Source organism: Oncorhynchus tshawytscha, unplaced genomic scaffold (genome assembly GCF_018296145.1).
Source record: "Oncorhynchus tshawytscha isolate Ot180627B unplaced genomic scaffold, Otsh_v2.0 Un_contig_1231_pilon_pilon, whole genome shotgun sequence".
Classification (NCBI taxonomy): domain Eukaryota; kingdom Metazoa; phylum Chordata; class Actinopteri; order Salmoniformes; family Salmonidae; genus Oncorhynchus; species Oncorhynchus tshawytscha.
The window spans coordinates 187592-207500 of NW_024609748.1; the positions used below are offsets into that span (position 1 = coordinate 187592).

The 19909-nt window shown below is 43.7% G+C and overlaps 1 protein-coding gene across 17 annotated transcripts in view; it reads left to right on the plus strand.

The window, feature by feature from the left end:
- The window catches only part of LOC112214989 (neuronal cell adhesion molecule-like), a 135877-nt gene that overhangs the window by 106180 nt on the left and 9788 nt on the right, over positions 1-19909 (plus strand). For 7 of the 17 annotated variants that reach the window (XM_042317536.1, XM_042317528.1, XM_042317527.1 and 4 more), the window contains 14 exons: positions 64-175; positions 3610-3776; positions 4703-4850; positions 7410-7534; positions 9497-9526; positions 9973-10074; positions 11196-11393; positions 13643-13713; positions 13862-14087; positions 14358-14473; positions 14720-14924; positions 15379-15501; positions 15669-15845; positions 16983-17018. In XM_042317536.1, coding sequence (XP_042173470.1) covers positions 64-175; positions 3610-3776; positions 4703-4850; positions 7410-7534; positions 9497-9526; positions 9973-10074; positions 11196-11393; positions 13643-13713; positions 13862-14087; positions 14358-14473; positions 14720-14924; positions 15379-15501; positions 15669-15845; positions 16983-17018 — 1836 coding nt within the window. The remainder of the gene's footprint in view (positions 1-63; positions 176-3609; positions 3777-4702; positions 4851-7409; positions 7535-9496; positions 9527-9972; positions 10075-11195; positions 11394-13642; positions 13714-13861; positions 14088-14357; positions 14474-14719; positions 14925-15378; positions 15502-15668; positions 15846-16982; positions 17019-19909) is intronic. The other 10 variants (XM_042317531.1, XM_042317534.1, XM_042317540.1 and 7 more) reach the window with 3 other exon arrangements.

Below are 19909 nucleotides of genomic sequence, written 5' to 3' on the forward strand. Positions count from 1 at the left end.
ATCATTCTCATGTGACGTTATGGTTTAGTAATCATTATCAATAGGATATGTTTCTGTTTTCAGCCGAAGCACCAAGGGTGCTGACTCCCCCCAACAATGTGTACCAGGTCATCACCAACAATCCTGCCTTCCTGGACTGTGCCTCGTTCGGCTCGCCCATACCAACTATCACATGGTTAGTCCATCTGGCTCTAAGTCTTGCAAGCCAGTCAGCCAGACTCTCACAAGCCAGTCAGCCAGACTCTCACAAGCTAGTCAGCCAGACTTTAAGTTTCACAAGCCAGTCAGCCAGACTTTAAGTTTCACAAGCCAGTCAGCCAGACTCTCACAAGCTAGTCAGCCAGACTTTAAGTTTCACAAGCCAGTCAGCCAGACTTTAAGTTTCACAAGCCAGTCAGCCAGACTATAGTTCACAAGCCAGTCAGCCAGACTCTCACAAGCTAGTCAGCCAGACTTTAAGTTTCAGCCAGTCAGCCAGACTTTAAGTTTCACAAGCCAGTCAGCCAGACTCTCACAAGCTAGTCAGCCAGACTTTAAGTTTCACAAGCCAGTCAGCCAGACTTTAAGTTTCACAAGCCAGTCAGCCAGACTCTCACAAGCTAGTCAGCCAGACTTTAAGTTTCACAAGCCAGTCAGCCAGACTTTAAGTTTCACAAGCCAGTCAGCCAGACTATAGTCTCACAAGCCAGTCAGCCAGACTCTCACAAGCTAGTCAGCCAGACTTTAAGTTTCACAAGCCAGTCAGCCAGACTTTAGTCTCACAAGCCAGTCAGCCAGACTCTCACAAGCTAGTCAGCCAGACTTTAAGTTTCACAAGCCAGTCAGCCAGACTTTAGCCAGTTTCACAAGCCAGTCAGCCAGAGTTTCTCAGTCAGCCAGCTAGTCAGCCAGACTTTAAGTTTCACAAGCCAGTCAGCCAGACTTTAAGTTTCAGAAGCCAGTCAGCCAGACTATAGTCTCACAAGCCAGTCAGCCAGACTCTCACAAGCTAGTCAGCCAGACTCTCACAAGCTAGTCAGCCAGACTCTCACAAGCTAGTCAGCCAGACTCTCACAAGCTAGTCAGTCAGACTCTCACAAGCTAGTCAGCCAGACTCTAGTCTCACAAGCCAGTCAGCCAGACTCTAGTCTCACAAGCCAGTCAGCCAGACTCTAGTCTCACAAGCCAGTCAGTCAGATTCTAGTCTCACAAGCCAGCCAGCCAGACTCTAGTCTCACAAGCCAGTCAGTCAGATTCTAGTCTCACAAGCCAGCCAGCCAGACTCTAGTCTCACAAGCCACTCTGTTTCACAAGCCAGCCAGCCAGACTCTAGTCTCACAAGCCAGTCAGCCAGACTCTAGTCTCACAAGCCAGTCATCCAGACTCTAGTCTCACAAGCCAGTCAGTCAGATTCTAGTCTCACAAGCCAGCCAGCCAGACTCTAGTCTCACAAGCCAGTCAGTCAGACTCTAGTCTCACAAGCCACTCTGTTTCACAAGCCAGCCAGCCAACCAGACTCTAGTCTCACAAGCCAGCCAGCCAGACTCTAGTCTCACAAGCCAGTCATCCAGACTCTAGTCTCACAAGCCAGCCAGCCAGACTCTAGTCTCACAAGCCAGCCAGCCAGCCAGACTCTAGTCTCAAAAGCCACTATGTTAGACTCTAGTCTCACAAGCCACTCTGTTTCACAAGCCAGTCAGCCAGCCAGACTCTAGTCTCACAAGCCAGCCAGCCAGACTCTAGTCTCACAAGCCAGCCAGCCAGCCAGACTCTAGTCTCACAAGCCAGTCAGTCAGATTCTAGTCTCACAAGCCAGTCAGTCAGACTCTAGTCTCACAAGCCAGTCAGTCAGTCTCCCATCTTGTTTATAGAGTAGGTATAGTACATCTCTAGTGGTTGCCCAGTAGCTTTTCCACAATCTCAAAAACCTTTCTCACAAGAGACACCCTTAGGGATGTTGTAAAGGGCACTCTGTTAACACCTCTCTGTTAACACCACTCTGTTATTAACCCCACTCTGTTAACACCACTCTGTTATTAACACCTCTCTGTTAACACCACTCTGTTATTAACATCATTCTGTTAACACCACTCTGTTAACACCACTCTGTTATTAACATCATTCTGTTAACACCACTCTGTTAACACCACTCTGTTAACACCACTCTGTTAACACCTCTCTGTTAACTCCACTCTGTTAACTCCACTCTGTTAACACCACTCTGTTAACACCTCTCTGTTAACTCCACTCTGTTAACTCCACTCTGTTAACACCACTCTGTTAACACCTCTCTGTTAACACCACTCTGTTATTAACATCATTCTGTTAACTCCACTCTGTTAACTCCACTCTGTTAACACCACTCTGTTAACTCCACTCTGTTAACACCTCTCTGTTAACACCTCTCTGTTCACTCCACTCCATTAACACCTCTCTGTTAACACCTCTTTGTTAACTCCACTCTGTTAACACCACTCTGTTAACACCTCTCTGTTAACTCCACTCTGTTAACACCTCTCTGTTAACACCTCTCTGTTAACACCTCTCTGTTAACTCCACTCTGTTAACACCACTCTGTTAACACCACTCTGGTAACACCACTCTGTTAACTCCACTTTGTTAACACCTCTCTGTTAACACCACTCTGTTAACACCTCTGTTAACACCACTCTGTTAACACCTCACTGGTAACACCACTCTGTTAACACCACTCTGTTCACACCACTCTGTTAACACCTCACTGGTAACACCTCACTGGTAACACCACTCTGGTAACACCACTCTATTCACACCTCACTGGTAACACCACTCTGTTCACACCTCACTGGTAACTCCACTCTGGTAACACCACTCTGTTCACACCTCACTGGTAACACCACTCTGTTAACACCACTCTGTTAACACCTCTGTTAACACCACTCTGTTAACACCTCACTGGTAACACCACTCTGTTAACACCACTCTGTTCACACCACTCTGTTAACACCTCACTGGTAACACCTCACTGGTAACACCACTCTGGTAACACCACTCTGTTCACACCTCACTGGTAACACCACTCTGTTAACACCACTCTGTTCACACCTCACTGGTAACACCACTCTGTTAACACCACTCTGTTCACACCTCACTGGTAACACCACTCTGGTAACACCACTCTGTTCACACCTCACTGGTAACACCACTCTGTTAACACCACTCTGTTCACACCTCACTGGTAACACCACTCTGTTAACACCACTCTGTTCACACCTCACTGGTAACACCACTCTGGTAACACCACTCTGTTCACACCTCACTGGTAACACCACTCTGTTAACACCACTCTGTTCACACCTCACTGGTAACACCACTCTGTTAACACCACTCTGTTAACACCACTCTGTTAACACCACTCTGTTCACACCTCTCTGTTAACACCACTGCACTTCCTAATGGAGTTCACTGAGGCTAGTGTGATTGTGAACAGAGGGCTGTTAATGAATATCACACAGTGTCCTGTAAAGTCCTTCAGTCACAAACTGTTCAACATGATCTTCTCATAAAGAACTGAGCTGATGAATAACTACATTCATAAAGTCTCACAGGGACCTAGTGTTCTAATGCAGTGACCTAGTGTTTCCTCTGCAGGTTTAAGGACAGCCAGACCAGTATCCTGAATAGAGACCCATATGTGATCCATAATAACGGTACCTTAGAGATCAACGTAGCCCAGTCCCTGAACAGTGGCAAGTACACCTGTATAGCCTCCAACAACCTGGGAACCAGGGAGAACCATGTCTACTTGGAGGTCAAAGGTCAGACAAGCCTGCTTATGACCTGATTATAATGCTTTATGGATGTATTTATAAATGTTATAATTTTTATTTTACCTTTATTTAACAAGGCAAGTCAGTTAAGAACAGATTCTTATTTTCAATGACAGCCTAGGAACAGTGGGTTAACTGCCTTGTTCAGGGCAAAACGACAGCTTGGGGATTCGATCTTGCAACCTTCCGGTTACTAGTCCAACTCTTAACCACTAGGCTACCTGACGCCCCGATCTATTTATAGGTGTTATAATGCTTTACGAATATCGTTATAGACACATATAATGCATTATGAATGCAGTTATGGGCACTTATAATGCATTATGAATGTAGTTATAGACACGTATAATGCATTATGAATGTAGTTATACATGTTATAAAGCATTATGAATGTAGTTATAGATGTTATAATGCATTATGAATGTAGTTATAGACACTTATAATGCGTCATGAATGTAGTTATAGACACTTATAATGCATCATGAATGTAGTTATAGACACTTATAATGCATTATGAATGTAGTTATAGACACTTATAATGCATTATGAATGTAGTTATAGACACGTATAATGCATTATGAATGTAGTTATACATGTTATAAAGCATTATGAATGTAGTTATAGATGTTATAATGCATTATGAATGTAGTTATAGACACTTATAATGCGTCATGAATGTAGTTATAGACACTTATAATGCATCATGAATGTAGTTATAGACACTTATAATGCATTATGAATGTAGTTATAGACACTTATAATGCATTATGAATGTAGTTATAGATGTTATAATGCATTATGAATGTAGTTATAGATGTTATAATGCATTATGAATGTAGTTATAGATGTTATAATGCATTATTAAGAGGGTATTCATATGAAGTGTAACCATATATGTGTGTATTGTCCTTCAGAGCCGACGAGGATCCTTGCCCAGCCAGAGTACATGGTGGTCCAGAGGAACAGGAAGGCCGTGTTTGAGTGTAAAGTTAAACACGACCCCACCCTCATCCCCACCATGAACTGGCTCAAAGACAACGGAGAGCTGCCTGACGACGAGAGGTACTGTAGAGTAGACCATCTCCTCTATACACACCTTCTCTCTATAGATATGGGTCTGCTATAGGCCAGTGGTGGTCAACCCTACTCCAGGAGAGATAACATCCTCCCTGATTCTGACACACCTCATTATACTAATCAAACTGCTCCTCAGGCCCTCCTCAGGCCCTCCTCAGGCCCCCTCAGACCCCCTCAGGCCCTCCTCAACCCCTCCTCAGGCCCTCCTCAACCCCTCCTCAGGCCCTCCTCAGGCCCCCCTCAGGCCCTCCTCAGGCCCTCCTCAGGCCCTCCTCAGCCCCCCGCATTAGGTGTGTTACAGCAGGGCTGGAACAAAAGCCTGAAAAAATGATGTATTTGGTAAATGTATGATTGGATTTGTTTTTTCATTATTTTTTTCACCTTTATTTAACCAGGTAAGCTAGTTGAGAACAAGTTCCCATTTCCAACTGCGACCTGGCCAAGATAAAGCAAAGCAATGTGACAGAAACAACAACAATGGAATAAACAAGCGTACAGTCAATAACACACTAGAAAAAAAAGAAAGTCTATATACATTGTGTGCAATTGGCATGAGGAGGTAAGGCAATACATAGGCCATAGTAGCAAAGTAATTACAATTAACACGAGTGATAGATGAGCAGATGATGATGAGCAGATGATGGTGTGTAAGTAGTGATACTGGTGTGCAAAAGAGCAGCAAAGTAAATAAAAACAATATGGGGGATGAGGTAGGTAGATTGGGTGGGCTATTTACAGATGGACTATGTACAGCTGCAGCGATCTGTTAGATGCTCAGATAGGTGATGTTTAAAGTCAGTGAGGGAAATGAAAGTCTCCAACATCAGCGATTTTTGCACTTCGTTCCAGTCATTGGCAGCAGAGAACTGGAAGGGAAGGCGGCCAAAGGGGGTGTTGGCTTTGGGGATGACCAGTGAGATATACCTGCTGGAGCGCGTGCTACGGGTGGGTGTTATTATCGTGACCAGTGAGCAGAGATAAGGCGGAGCTTTACCTAGCATAGACTTATAGATGACCTGGAGCCAGTGGGTCTGGCGACAAATATGTAGCGAGGGCCAGCCGACTAGAGCATACAGGTCGTAGTGGTGGGTGGTACAAGGCGCTTTGGTAACAAAACGGATGACACTGTGATAGACTACACCCAGTTTGCTGAGTAGAGTATTGGAAGAAAGCCGATTCTAGATTTGATTTTGGATTGGAGATGTTTGAAATGAGTCTGGAAGGAGAGTTTACAGTCTAGCCAGACACCTAGGTATTTGTAGTTGTCCACGTATTCTAGGTCAGAACCGTCCAGAGTAGTGATGCTAGTCGGGCAGGCGGGTGCGGGCAGCGAACAGTTGAAAAGCATGCATTTGGTTTTACTAGCGTTTAAGAGCAGTTGGAGGCCACGGAAGGAGTGTTGTATGGCATTGAAGCTTGTTTGGAGGTTAGTTAACACAGTGTCCAAAGAAGGGCCAGAAGTATACAGAATGGTGTCGTCTGCGTAGAGATGGATCAGGGAATCACCTGCAGCAGGAGCGACATCGTTGATATATACAGAGAAAAGAGTCGACCCGAGAATTGAACCCTGTGGCACCCCCATAGAGACTGCCAGAGGTCCGGGCTCCGGCAGTCATTTGAGAAACCAAGGCTATTGAGTCTGCCGATAAGAATACGGTGATTGACAGAGTCGAAAGCCTTGGCCAGGTCGATGAATACAGCTGCACAGTACTGTCTTTTATCGATGGCGGTTATGATATCGTTTAGGACCTTGAGCGTGGCTGAGGTGCCCCCGTGACCAGCTCGAAAACCGGATTGCACAGCAGAGAAGGTACGGTGGGATTTGAAATGGTCAGTGATCTGTATATTAACTTGGATTTTGAAGACTTTAGAAAGGCAGGGTAGGATAGATATAGGTCTATAACAGTTTGGGTCTAGAGTGTTTCCCCCTTTGAAGAGGGGGATGACCGCGGCAGCTTTCCAATCTTTAGGGATCTCGGATGATACGAAAGAGAGGTTGAACAGGCTAGTAATAGTGGTGGCAACAAAGGCGGCGGATAATTTTAAAAAGAGAGGGTCCAAATTGTCTAGCCCAGCTTGATTTGTAGGGGTCCAGGTTTTGCAGCTCTTTCAGAACATCTGCTATCTGGATTTGGGTGAAGGAGAAGCTGGGGAGGCTTGTGCAAGTAGCTGCCGGGGGTGCGGAGCTGTTGTCCGGGGTTGGGGTAGCCAGGAGGAAAGCATGGCCAGCCGTAGAGAAATGCTTATTGAATGTTTTTTTATCGGTGGTGACCGTGTTACCTAGCCTCATTGCAGTGGGCAGCTGGGAGGAGGTGCCCTTGTTCTCCATTGACTTCACAGTGTCCCAAAACTTTTTGGAGTTAGAGCTACAGGATGCAAATTTCTGTTTGAAAAAGCTAGCCTTTGCTTTCCTGACTGACTGTGTGTATAGGTTCCTGACTTCCCTGAACAGTTGCATATCGCTGGTACTATTCGATGCTATTGCAGTCCGCCACAGGTTACTGTAAGCATGATTGTCTGACTGTGTGGTGGTGTTTTATTTAGGTTCTTGGTGGACACTGACAGTCTGACCATCAACGAAGTGACAGAGGAGGACGAGGGAACCTACACCTGTGTCATGAACACCACCCTGGACCAGGACTCAGCTAGCGCCATGCTCACCGTCGTTGGTGGGTTTACCTTTATACGTCACATGATGTTTACCTAACTTATCTTAGGGCATACAACACATTCTATCCTTTCCTCGTTCTATCAGCTACCTATGTTCTATGTCCTCTAGTTACTGTTATCACAATTTGATATGTTTCGTCTCTGTGGTAGACACGCATGTGCATGTTCTGAATAGTCTGTTAACATCTTTATTTAAATACTTTGTAGTCTGATCCGGTGCTCACAGAGTTGTAATAATAGAGTGTTGTAATATTGGTGATTGACTATAGGAAGTGTTTCATAACCAGTACTAGAGTGTTGTAATATTGGTGATTGACTATAGGAAGTGTTTCATAACCAGTACTAGAGTGTTGTAATATTGGTGATTGACTATAGGAAGTGTTTCATAACCAGTACTAGAGTGTTGTAATATTGGTGATTGACTATAGGAAGTATTTCATAACCAATACTAGAGTGTTGTAATATTGGTGATTGACTATAGGAAGTATTTCATAACCAATACTAGAGTGTTGTAATATTGGTGATTGACTATAGTAACACTAGTCTTTCATAACCAATACTAGAGTGTTGTAATATTGGTGATTGACTATAGGAACACTAGTCTTTCATAACCAGTACTAGAGTGTTGTAATATAGGTGAATGACTATAGGAACACTAGTCTTTCATAACCAGTACTAGAGTGTTGTAATATTGGTGATTGACTATGAGGAACACTAGTCTTTCATAACCAGTACTAGAGTGTTGTAATATGATTGACTATAGTCTTTCATAACCAGTACTAGAGTGTTGTAATATTGGTGATTGACTATAGTAACACTAGTCTTTCATAACCAATACTAGAGTGTTGTAATATTGGTGATTGACTATAGGAACACTAGTCTTTCATAACCAGTACTAGAGTGTTGTAATATAGGTGAATGACTATAGGAACACTAGTCTTTCATAACCAATACTAGAGTTTTGTAATTTTGGTGATTGACTACAGGAACACTAGTCTTTCATAACCAGTACTAGAGTGTTGTAATATTGGTGATTGACTATAGTAACACCAGTCTTTCATAACCAATACTAGAGTGTTGTAATATTGGTGATTGACTATAGGAACAGTCTTTCATAACCAATACTAGAGTGTTGTAATATTGGTGATTGACTATAGGAAGTATTTCATAACCAGTACTAGAGTGTTGTAATATTGGTGATTGACTATAGGAAGTCTTTCATAACCAGTACTAGAGTGTTGTAATATTGGTGATTGACTATTGTTATTCTTTCATAACCAGTACTAGAGTGTTGTAATATTGGTGATTGACTATAGGAACAGTACCATTCTTTCATAACCAGTACTAGAGTGTTGTAATATTGGTGATTGACTATAGGAAGTCTTTCATAACCAGTACTAGAGTGTTGTAATATTGGTGATTGACTATAGAACACCAGTCTTTCATAACCAGTACTAGAGTGTTGTAATATTGGTGATTGACTATAGGAACACCAGTCTTTCATAACCAGTACTAGAGTGTTGTAATATTGGTGATTGACTATAGGAACAAGTCTTTCATAACCAGTACTAGAGTGTTGTAATATTGGTGATTGACTATAGGAACACTAGTCTTTCATAACCAATACTAGAGTGTTGTAATATTGGTGATTGACTATAGTAACACTAACCAGTACTAGAGTCTTTCATAGGAACCAATACTAGAGTTTTGTAATTTTGGTGATTGACTACAGGAACACTAGTCTTTCATAACCAGTACTAGAGTGTTGTAATATTGGTGATTGACTATAGTAACACCAGTCTTTCATAACCAATACTAGAGTGTTGTAATATTGGTGATTGACTATAGGAAGTGTTTCATCAGCTTCCTGTTGCTGTGTAGTCCTATTCTTCTTCTCTCTGAAACCTGTGTTTTGTCACTAACCTGTCATTCCTATCTGACTCCTGTCCTTGCTCTCTCAGAGGCTACTCCAACTCCTGCTATTGTCTACGGTAAACAACGCTGGCCCTGTTGGCCATATTAGCATCATCATTCCTCATCCACTCCTCTCCCTCAGTCCTGAGTGTGTGAGAGCTGACCTTCACCCTTACTGTAGCAGTCCTGTCCGTTTGGTTAGCATGCTATGGCTCTGTTGTCATGCTACTGCAGTGGCATATTGACAGTCCGTGACCAGAGAGAACCAGTCTGTGTGTGTTTGAAGTGTCTGCTGCATCATTAGATTTATTCACTTGTGTGATTATTATTATTATTATTATTATTATTAGTAACTATGTCCATCTGACTACTGTGTTTTGGGTTGGAGTTGGATCCTGCTCATTTCGGGCTCTCGCTCAGTTACTCAGTTTATCAAACGAGTCATATTGACTCCCACCCCCTAAAGCATCAGGTGACCTTGTTGTTGTAGTGAGTGGTACTGACACTGGGTTTTCCTCTCCAGAGGAACCAGACCCTCCTACAGACCTGGAGCTGACTGACCAGAGAGAGAGGAGCGTCCAGCTCACCTGGATACCTGGAGACGAACACAACAGCCCTACACAGAGTACTGTATTATAATGAACACAACAGCCCTACACAGAGTACTGTATTATAATGAACACAACAGCCCTACACAGAGTACTGTATTATAATGAACAGCCCCACACAGAGTACTGTAATATAATGAACACAACAGTCCTACACAGAGTACTGTAATATAAAGAACACAACAGCCCTACACAGAGTACTATATTATAAGAACACAACAGCCCTACACAGAGTACTGTATTATAATGAACACAACAGAGTACTGTAATATAATGAACACAACAGCCCTACACAGAGTACTGTATTATAATGAACACAACAGAGTACTGTATTATAATGAACAGCCCCACACAGAGTACTGTAATATAATGAACACAACAGAGTACTGTAATATAATGAACACAACAGAGTACTGTAATATAATGAACACAACAGTCCTACACAGAGTACTGTAATATAATGAACACAACAGTCCCACACAGAGTACTGTAATATAATGAACACAACAGTCCAACACAGAGTACTGTATTATAATGAACACAACAGGGTCACTACCAACCCAAGATCCAATCCATTTCCCTCCTCCATATTCTAACCCCTCCTCCATGTTCTAACCCCTCCTCCATATTCTATCCCATCCTCCATGTTCTAACCACTCCTCCATGTTCTAACCCCTCCTCCATGTTCTAACCCCTCCTCCATGTTCTATCCCCTCCTCCATGTTCTATCCCCTCCTCCATGTTCTATCCCCTCCTCCATGTTCTAACCCCTCCTCCATGTTCTATCCCCTCCTCCATGTTCTTACCCCTCCTCCATTTTCTAACCCCTCCTCCATGTTCTAACCCCTCCTCCATGTTCTATCCCCTCCTCCATGTTCTATCCCCTCCTCCATGTTCTATCCCCTCCTCCATGTTCTAACCCCTCCTCCATGTTCTAACCCCTCCTCCATGTTCTATCCCCTCCTCCATGTTCTAACCCCTCCTCCATGTTCTATCCCCTCCTCCATGTTCTAACCCCTCCTCCATGTTCTAACCCCTCCTCCATGTTCTAACCCCTCCTCCATGTTCTAACCCCTCCTCCATGTTCTAACCACTCCTCCATGTTCTGTCCCCTCCTTCATGTTGTCTCCCTTCCCAGAGTTCCTAGTCCAGTATGAGGATCTGCTCCACCAGGCTGGGGTGTGGCACAACCTGACAGAGGAGGAGGGCACCAAGACCACGGCCCACCTGGACCTGTCCCCCTACGCCTACTACTCCTTCAGGGTTCTGGCCGTGAACCATGTGGGCTACAGCCAGCCCAGCCAGCCCTCCAGACAGTACAGGACCAACCCTGCAGGTAAAACTATACTGTGGATCTTACTTTATTGTCAAAGAAATGCAAATAGTCTGTTCTAAAACTGTAGAGGTGTTAGAGGTTGGGATGACTATAGAGTAAGATGGTCGGAAGTGTTTGATTGAGAAGAAGGGATGACTATAGAGTAAGATGATCAGAAGTGTTAGAGTGAGTGGTAGGGATGACTATACAATCGTGGCCAAAAGTTTTGAAAATGACACAAATATTAAATTTCACAAAGTCTGCTGCCTCAGTTTGTATGATGGTAATTTGCATATACTCCAGAATGTTATGAAGAGTGATCAGATGAAATTATATTAATTGCAAAGTCCCTCTTTGCCATGCAAATTAACTGAATCCCCCAAAAACATTTCCACTGCATTTCAGCCCTGCCACAAAAGGACCAGCTGACATCATGTCAGTGATTCTCTCATTAACACAGGTGTGAGTGTTGACAAGGACAAGGCTGGAGATCACTCTGTCATGCTGATTGAGTTCGAATAACAGACTGGAAGCTTCAAAAGGAGGGTGGTGCTTGGAATCATTGTTCTTCCTCTGTCATCCATGGTTACCTGCAAGGAAACACATGCCATCATCATTGCTTTGCACAAAAAGGCCTTCGCAGGCAAGGATATTGCTGCCAGTAAGATTGCACCTAAATCAACGATTTATCGGATCATCAAGAACTTCAAGGAGAGCGGTTCAATTGTTGTGAAGAAGGCTTCAGGGCACCCAAGAAAATCCAGCAAGCGCCAGGACCGTCTCCTAATGTTTATTCAGCTGCAGGATCGGGGCACCACCAGTACAGAGCTCGCTCATGAATGGCAGTAGGCAGGTGTGAGTGCATCTGCACGCACAGTGAGGAGAATACTTTTGGAGGATGGCCTGGTGTCAAGAAGGGCAGCGAAGAAGCTACTTCTCTCCAGGAAAAACATCAGGGACAGACTGATATTCTGCAAAAGGTACAGGGATTGGACTGCTGAGGACTGGGGTAAAGTCATTTTCTCTGATGAATCCCCTTTCCGATTGTTTGGGGCATCCGGAAAAAACCTTGTCCGGAGAAGACAAGGTGAGCTCTACCATCAGTCCTGTGTCATGCCAACAGTAAAGCATCCTGAGACCATACATGTGTGGGGTTGCTTCTCAGCCAAGGGAGTGGGCTCACTCACAATTTTGCCTAAGAACACAGCCAATAATAAAGAATGGTACCAACACATCCTCTGAGAGCAACTTCTCCCAACCATCCAGGAACAGTTTGGTGACGAACAATGCCCTTTCCAGCATGATGGAGCACCTTGCCATAAGACAAAAGTTATAACTAAGTGGCTCGGGGAACAAAACATAAATATTTTTGGTCCATGGCCAAGAAACTCCCCAGACCTTAATCCCGTTGAGAATTTGTGGTCAATCCTCAAGAGGTGGGTGCACAAACAAAATCCCACAAATTCTGACAAACTCCAAGCATTGATTATGCAAGAATGGGCTGCCATCAGTCAGGATGTGGCCCAGAAGTTAATTGACAGCATGCCAGGGAGGATTGCAGAGGTCTTGAAACAGAAGGGTCAACACTGCAAATATTGACTCTTTGCATCAACTTCATGTAATTATCAATAAAAGCCTTTGACACGTATGAAATTATACTTTAGTATTCCATAGTAACATCTGACAAAAATATCTAAAGACACGGAAGCAGCAGACTTTGTGAAAATTAATATTTGTGTCATTCTCAAAACGTTTGGCCACGACTGTAGAGTAAGATGGTCAGAAGTGTTAGAGTGAGAGGTAGGGATGACTTTAGAGTAAGATGGTCAGACGTGTTAGAGTGAGAGGTAGGGATGACTGTAGAGTAAGATGGTCAGAAGTGTTAGAATGAGAGGTAGGGATGACTATAGAGGAAGATGGTCGGAAGTGTTAGAGTGACAGGTAGGGATGACTATAGAGGAAGATGGTTGGAAGTGTTAGAGTGAGAGGTAGGGATGACTATAGAGGAAGATGGTCAGAAGTGTTAGAGTGAGAGGTAGGGATGACTATAGAGGAAGATGGTCAGAAGTGTTAGAGTGAGAGATAGGGATGACTATAGTGTAAAATGGTCAGAAGTGTTAGAGTTAGAGGTAGGGATGACTATAGAGGAAGATGGTCAGAAGTGTTAGAGTGAGAGGTAGGGATGACGACAGTGTAAGAAGGTTCTGATGTACACTGTAGAAAAGGCAAGAGGTTTGGTCTGATCTGTGATCTGTTTGTGATTCTGTTAGCTCCAGATGTGAATCCAACAGATGTCCATGGTGTTGGAACTGAACATAATAACTTAGTCATTTCATGGAAGGTAAGGTATGCTCCATCTCAAGTATAACCAGTATCATTAGTCCTAATTCAGCAGCCTACAGTGAGTATTCCTGATCCTATTCATGGTGTCACCATCTCACTATTATCCCAGTGAAGACCCCTCTTCCCCTGTAATATCTCTGCCTTAGGAGCTGACAGGCCTCCAGTCCAATGGACCAGGACTACAGTACAAGGTGAACTGGAGACAGAAGGATGTGGAGGAGGACTGGTTGTCTGAGACCGTGGCTAACGCCTCCAAGTATGTGGTGTCAGGCACGCCCACTTTCGTACCCTACGAGGTCAAAGTTCAGGCGGTGAACGACTACGGAAACGGACCAGCGCCTGAGGCGGTGGTGGGGTATTCTGGAGAGGACGGTGAGTATTGTTGTGTGTGTGTGTGTGTGTGTGTGTGTGTGTAGAGAGGACTGTGAGTACTACTACTGTACATGGGTAGGTCTATGTAAATGAGGAGGTTGTGAATGGACAGAGGAATGGTCTTTTTCAAACTGAAAACTGCCACCATAAGTTCCAGTAACTTCTAGATCCAATCATTTCTAGTTAGAATGCAAATTAGAAGGTTGTTGTCATGAAATATTTGATGCCAGTATGGAGTATAGTCTGTTGAAATCTTTGTCTGTCACTCAGTGCCCATGTCAGCCCCAGAGAGTGTCCAGGTGCTGGTTCAGAACGGGACGCTAGCAGAGGTTCACTGGGAGCCTGTCCTCACCTCCATGGTCAGGGGACGACTCCAGGGCTACAAGGTACTATACGCAGCAACCAGAGATCCTCACAATGTGGAGAAAGATTTATTATCACCACAATATATTGGGAGTTAAATACATCAGTTCGTGTCACAGTTAAGAGGTAACATTCTTTTTGTTTTGCCAAAATGCCCAGATCTTCCTGTAGTCAGGTGGGAATAAGTAGGACATCGGACCATCATGGAACCAGGAAGAACCTGGTCATTTAGACCAGAATGTTTGTCTGATGTGTGTGTGGTCCTGCAGGTGTCCTACTGGCGTGAGCGTAGCCTCCACCAGGCAGAGGCTCAGCAGGAGGAACAGCAGGTGTTGCTCTTCAGTGGGAACAGGACTGACGGCAGACTACCAGGCCTCAAACCCTACAGCCTCTATACACTGAACATCAGGGTGGTCAACGGCAAGGGAGAGGGGCCCCCCAGCCCCAACCACAACTTTGAGACCCCAGAGGGAGGTGAGGGGCCTCATTCAGACTCCTACTGTTGTTGGATAGATTCTCTGTGTTTAATCCATCGACCACAGGAGGCTGGTGAGGGGAGGACGGCTCATAATAATGAATGGAATGGATTAAATGGAATGGTAGACATGGAAACCAGATGTTTCATGTATTTGAGACCCTTCCATCCATTCCACTCCAGCCATTACTATGAGCCCGTCCTCCCCATTTAAAGTTCCACCTGCCACCACTACCGTATACATATAGCCATGCATTGTGCTATACTGTTGGAAGGGGCTGACTATGGGCCGGAAACAATGCTAAACATATCAGGTTAGAATGGTTCTATCTGTACGTTACTGTATGGTTTTGTGCCTATGAATGGTGGTTTTCTTTAGTTCATAAGTCATTTTGTATAATTGCATCCACATGTTATGACATTGTATCCATGTGTTTATCTGCGTGTGTTTAGTCCCTGGTCCTCCTTCCTTCTTGCGTATAAAGAACACCGACATGGACTCTCTGACGCTGGAGTGGGGTCCTCCACAGGACAACAATGGTCGCCTCACCGGCTACACACTCAAATACCAGCCAGGTAAGTCTGCTGAGCAATTTGATGCATTTTTATTGTGGCATCTGTGGCTGACCCTGGCTTCCAATGTGTATGTGTGTGTGCCTCACTGGATTGGTTTGAAATCAAAGGAAGTATTTCAATATCTTTATCTTTATGCATCTCTCTCTCTCTCTGTCTCTCTCTCTCAGTCAACAGCTCCAATGAGCTTGGTCCCGTTGAGGAGATGATGTTCCCAGCCAATGAAACCACCGTAATCCTGGCCGACCTCAAGTACAGCACCCGCTATAAGTTCTACTTCAACGCTAAGACCATCAAGGGCTCCGGCCCAACCATCACAGAGGAGGCTGTCACTATCATGGATGAAGGTGAGCTTTACGTAGAATGACATGTTATTGATTTCTTTATTTAACCTTTCTTGAACTAAGCAAGTCAGTTTAGAATGCAAGTCATTTAGAATGACGGCCTAACCCCGGCCAAACCAACGGGCAACACTAGAATGAAATACAACACTAGAATGGCCATTGGCATGCCGGCAAGGTGATTACAGGACGGCCATCTTGGTCAAGTAATCTAATGTATCTCTATGGAGCTTTAGGTCCCGTGAAAGCAAATTGTACAGTGTTATGGGTGTGTTGAAGTTATTATTTGTCTCCACTCAACACTCTAAAGCCGCTGTCTATGAATTTGAAGGTGGTTTCTCTCAGATTTCTCTCAGATTTCTCTGAGGTTTCTCTCAGGTTTCTCTCAGATTTCTCTCAGATTTCTGTCAGGTTTCTCTCAGATTTCTCTCAGGTTTCTCTCAGGTTTCTCTCAGATTTCTCTGAGGTTTCTCTCAGGTTTCTCTCAGATTTCTCTCAGTCAGGTTTCTCTCAGATTTCTCTCAGGTTTCTCTCAGGTTTCTCTCAGGTTTTTCTCTCAGGTTTCTGTCAGGTTTCTCTCAGATTTCTCTCAGGTTTCTCTCAGGTTTCTCTCAGGTTTCTCTCAGGTTTCTCTCAGATTTCTCTCAGATTTCTCTCAGGTTTCTCTCAGGTTTCTCTCAGGTTTCTCTCAGGTTTCTCTCAGGTTTCTCTCAGATTTCTCTCAGGTTTCTCTCAGGTTTCTCTCAGGTTTCTCTCAGGTTTCTCTCAGCTGTTTACCAAAAAAAGTGGTGGGCGGCAGTTTACACTTGTAGCTTTTCCTACAGCGCAGCGTCCGACATTTCCTACAGCGTCCCATGTGAGAGTCATTGTTTTCTCAGCGGATAACACACGTTTCAGGTTGCATGGATTCTGACGTGTTCCAGCGTGGTAAAACTGTCCCCCGTGTTGTTCCACCTGTAGTGAATCATTCTGTTTTGCATGAACCTGGTGGAAAAATACTTTGTCTTTAAAATGGGAACACAGTGGGATCTAGTTGTACTTTTTCCTTGCTCATCTACTTACATCCCCTCTGCCTGTGTTTGTCTTCTCTTCTCTCTGTCTCTCTTTATTCCTCTCTTTCTCTTTCTCCTCTTCTCTCTGAAGCCTTTATTCAGCAACCCATAGTAGATGTGTTCAAAGGTAAAATAAGTCTCTCAGCGGAAACACCTGCATGTTCTACCAGTTACTAGACCCTGATAGATAGCTACTGTAGATCTGTCTGCATGTTCTACCAGTTACTAGACCCTGATAGATATCTACTGTAGATCTGTCTGCATGTTCTACCAGTTACTAGACCCTGATAGATATCTACTGTAGATCTGTCTGCATGTTCTACCAGTTACTAGACCCTGATAGATAGCTACTGTAGATCTGTCTGCATGTTCTACCAGTTACTAGACCCTGATAGATATCTACTGTAGATCTGTCTGCATGTTCTACCAGTTACTAGACCCTGATAGATATCTACTGTAGATCTGTCTGCATGTTCTACCAGTTACTAGACCCTGATAGATATCTACTGTAGATCTGTCTGCATGTTCTACCAGTTACTAGACCCTGATAGATATCTACTGTAGATCTGTCTGCATGTTCTACCAGTTACTAGGCCCTGATAGATAGCTACTGAAGATCTATCTGCATGTTCTACCAGTTACTAGACCCTGATAGATAGCTACTGTTATCTGTCTGCATGTTCTACCAGTTACTAGACCCTGATAGATAGCTACTGTAGATCTGTCTGCATGTTCTACTAGGTAGAGAAACTAGACCCTGATAAATAGCTACTGTAGATCTGTCTGCATGTGCCTTTCTCCATCATCAGAGAGCTGTAGCATGATGTACTACAGTACCCATAATGCTCTATGTTAGCTACTGTGGGAGTAGATGTTAACTCTAATGCTACGTTCCAATAGCCAGTCTAGAGTACTGGTTAGAATGCATGCTGCCAATGCATTTCCTCATTCTAAGTGCTAAAGTAAAGAAATCAGCCTATTACTGCGTTCATTGCATCCGCAAGCACTAACCCTTGTGTCCAATTCACCTTAAAAGACCTAAATGGATGAATAGCAATGTTGTAGGCTCCTCATCTCTTTCATTCACTGTCTTTCCCCTTCTTTCCTTGCACTCGCTCATGAATTCATTTATCACTGTACCATGTGTTTTATTAAACCATCCATCATGATGTTAACTACTATAACTACTATACAGTAACTACCTGTCCTGTATGATGTTAACTACTATAACTACTATAACTACCTGTCCTGTATGATGTTAACTACTATAACTACTATTACTACCTGTCCTGTATGATGTTAACTACTATAACTACTATACAGTGGGGCAAAAAAGTATTTAGTCAGCCACCAATTGTGCAAGTTCTCCCACTTAAAAGGATGTGAGAGGCCTGTAATTTTCCTCATAGGTATACTTCAACTATGACAGACAAAATGGGGAAGAAAATCTAGAAAATCACATTGTAGGATTTTTAATGAATTTATTTGCAAATGATGGTGGAAAATAAGTATTTGGTCACCTACAAACAAGCAAGATTTCTGGCTCTCACAGACCTGTAACTTCTTCTTTAAGAGGCTCCACTTGTTCAGTAAGGTAAATTGTTAATATTCATCTATGCATGTGATGTCATCTTGTAACATCCCTATGTTATTGATGTGTACAAGTCCATAGCATACTCCTTTCCTACCTCTATCCATCCTTCATTCCCTCTCGCTCTCATTTGTTTTGTGTATTAATGGCACCTGTTTGAACTTCTTATCAGTGTAAAAGACACCTGTCCACAACCTCAAACAGTCACACTCCAAACTCCACTATGGCCAAGACCAAAGAGCTGTCAAGGGACACCAGAAACAAAATTGTAGACCTGCACCAGGCTGGGAAGACTGAATCTGCAATAAGTAAGCAGCTTGGTTTGAAGAAATCAACTGTGGGAGCAATTATTAGGAAATGGAAGACATACAAGACCACTGATAATCTCCCTCGATCTGGGGCTCCACGCAAGATCTCACCCCGTGGGGTCAAAATGATCACAAGAACGGTGAGCAAAAATCCCAGAACCACACGGGGGGACCTAGTGAATGACCTGCAGAGAGCTGGGACCAAAGTAACAAAGCTTACCATCAGTAACACACTACGCCGCCAGGGACTAAAATCCTGCATTGCCAGACGTGTCCCCCTGTTTAAGCCAGTACATGTCCAGGCCCGTATGAAGTTTGCTAGAGAGCATTTGGATGATCCAGAAGAAGATTGGGAGAAAGTCATATGGTCAGATAAAACCAAAATAGAACTTTTTGGTAAAAACTCAACTCATTGTGTTTGGAGGATAAAGAATGCTGAGTTGCATCCAAAGAACACCATACCTACTGTGAAGCATGGGGGTGGAAACATCATGCTTTGGGACTGTTTTTCTGCAAAGGGACAATGACGACTGATCCGTGTAAAGGAAAGAATGAATGGGGCCATGTATCGTGAGATTTTGAGTGAAAACCTCCTTCCATCAGCAAGGGCATTGAAGATGAAACGTGGCTGGGTCTTTCAGCATGACAATGATCCCAAACAACCCCCAGGCAACGAAGGAGTGGCTTCGTAAGAAGCATTTCAAGGTCCTGGAGTGGCCTAGCCAGTCTACAGATCTCAACCCCATAGAAAATCTTTGGAGGGAGTTGAAAGTCAGTGTTGCCCAGCAACAGCCCCAAAACATCACTGCTCTAGAGGAGATCTGCATGGAGGAATGGGCCAAAATACCAGCAACAGTGTGTGAAAACCTTGTGAAGACTTACAGAAAACATTTGACCTCTGTCATTGCCAACAAAGGGTATATAACAAAGTATTGAGATAAACTTTTGTTATTGACCAAATACTTATTTTCCACCATCATTTTCTGGATTTTTTTTCTAATTTTGTCTGTCATAGTTGAAGTGTACCTATGATGAAAATTACAGGCCTCTCTCATCTTTTTAAGTGGGAGAACTTGCACAATTGGTGGCTGACTAAATACTTTTTTGCCCCACTGTAAC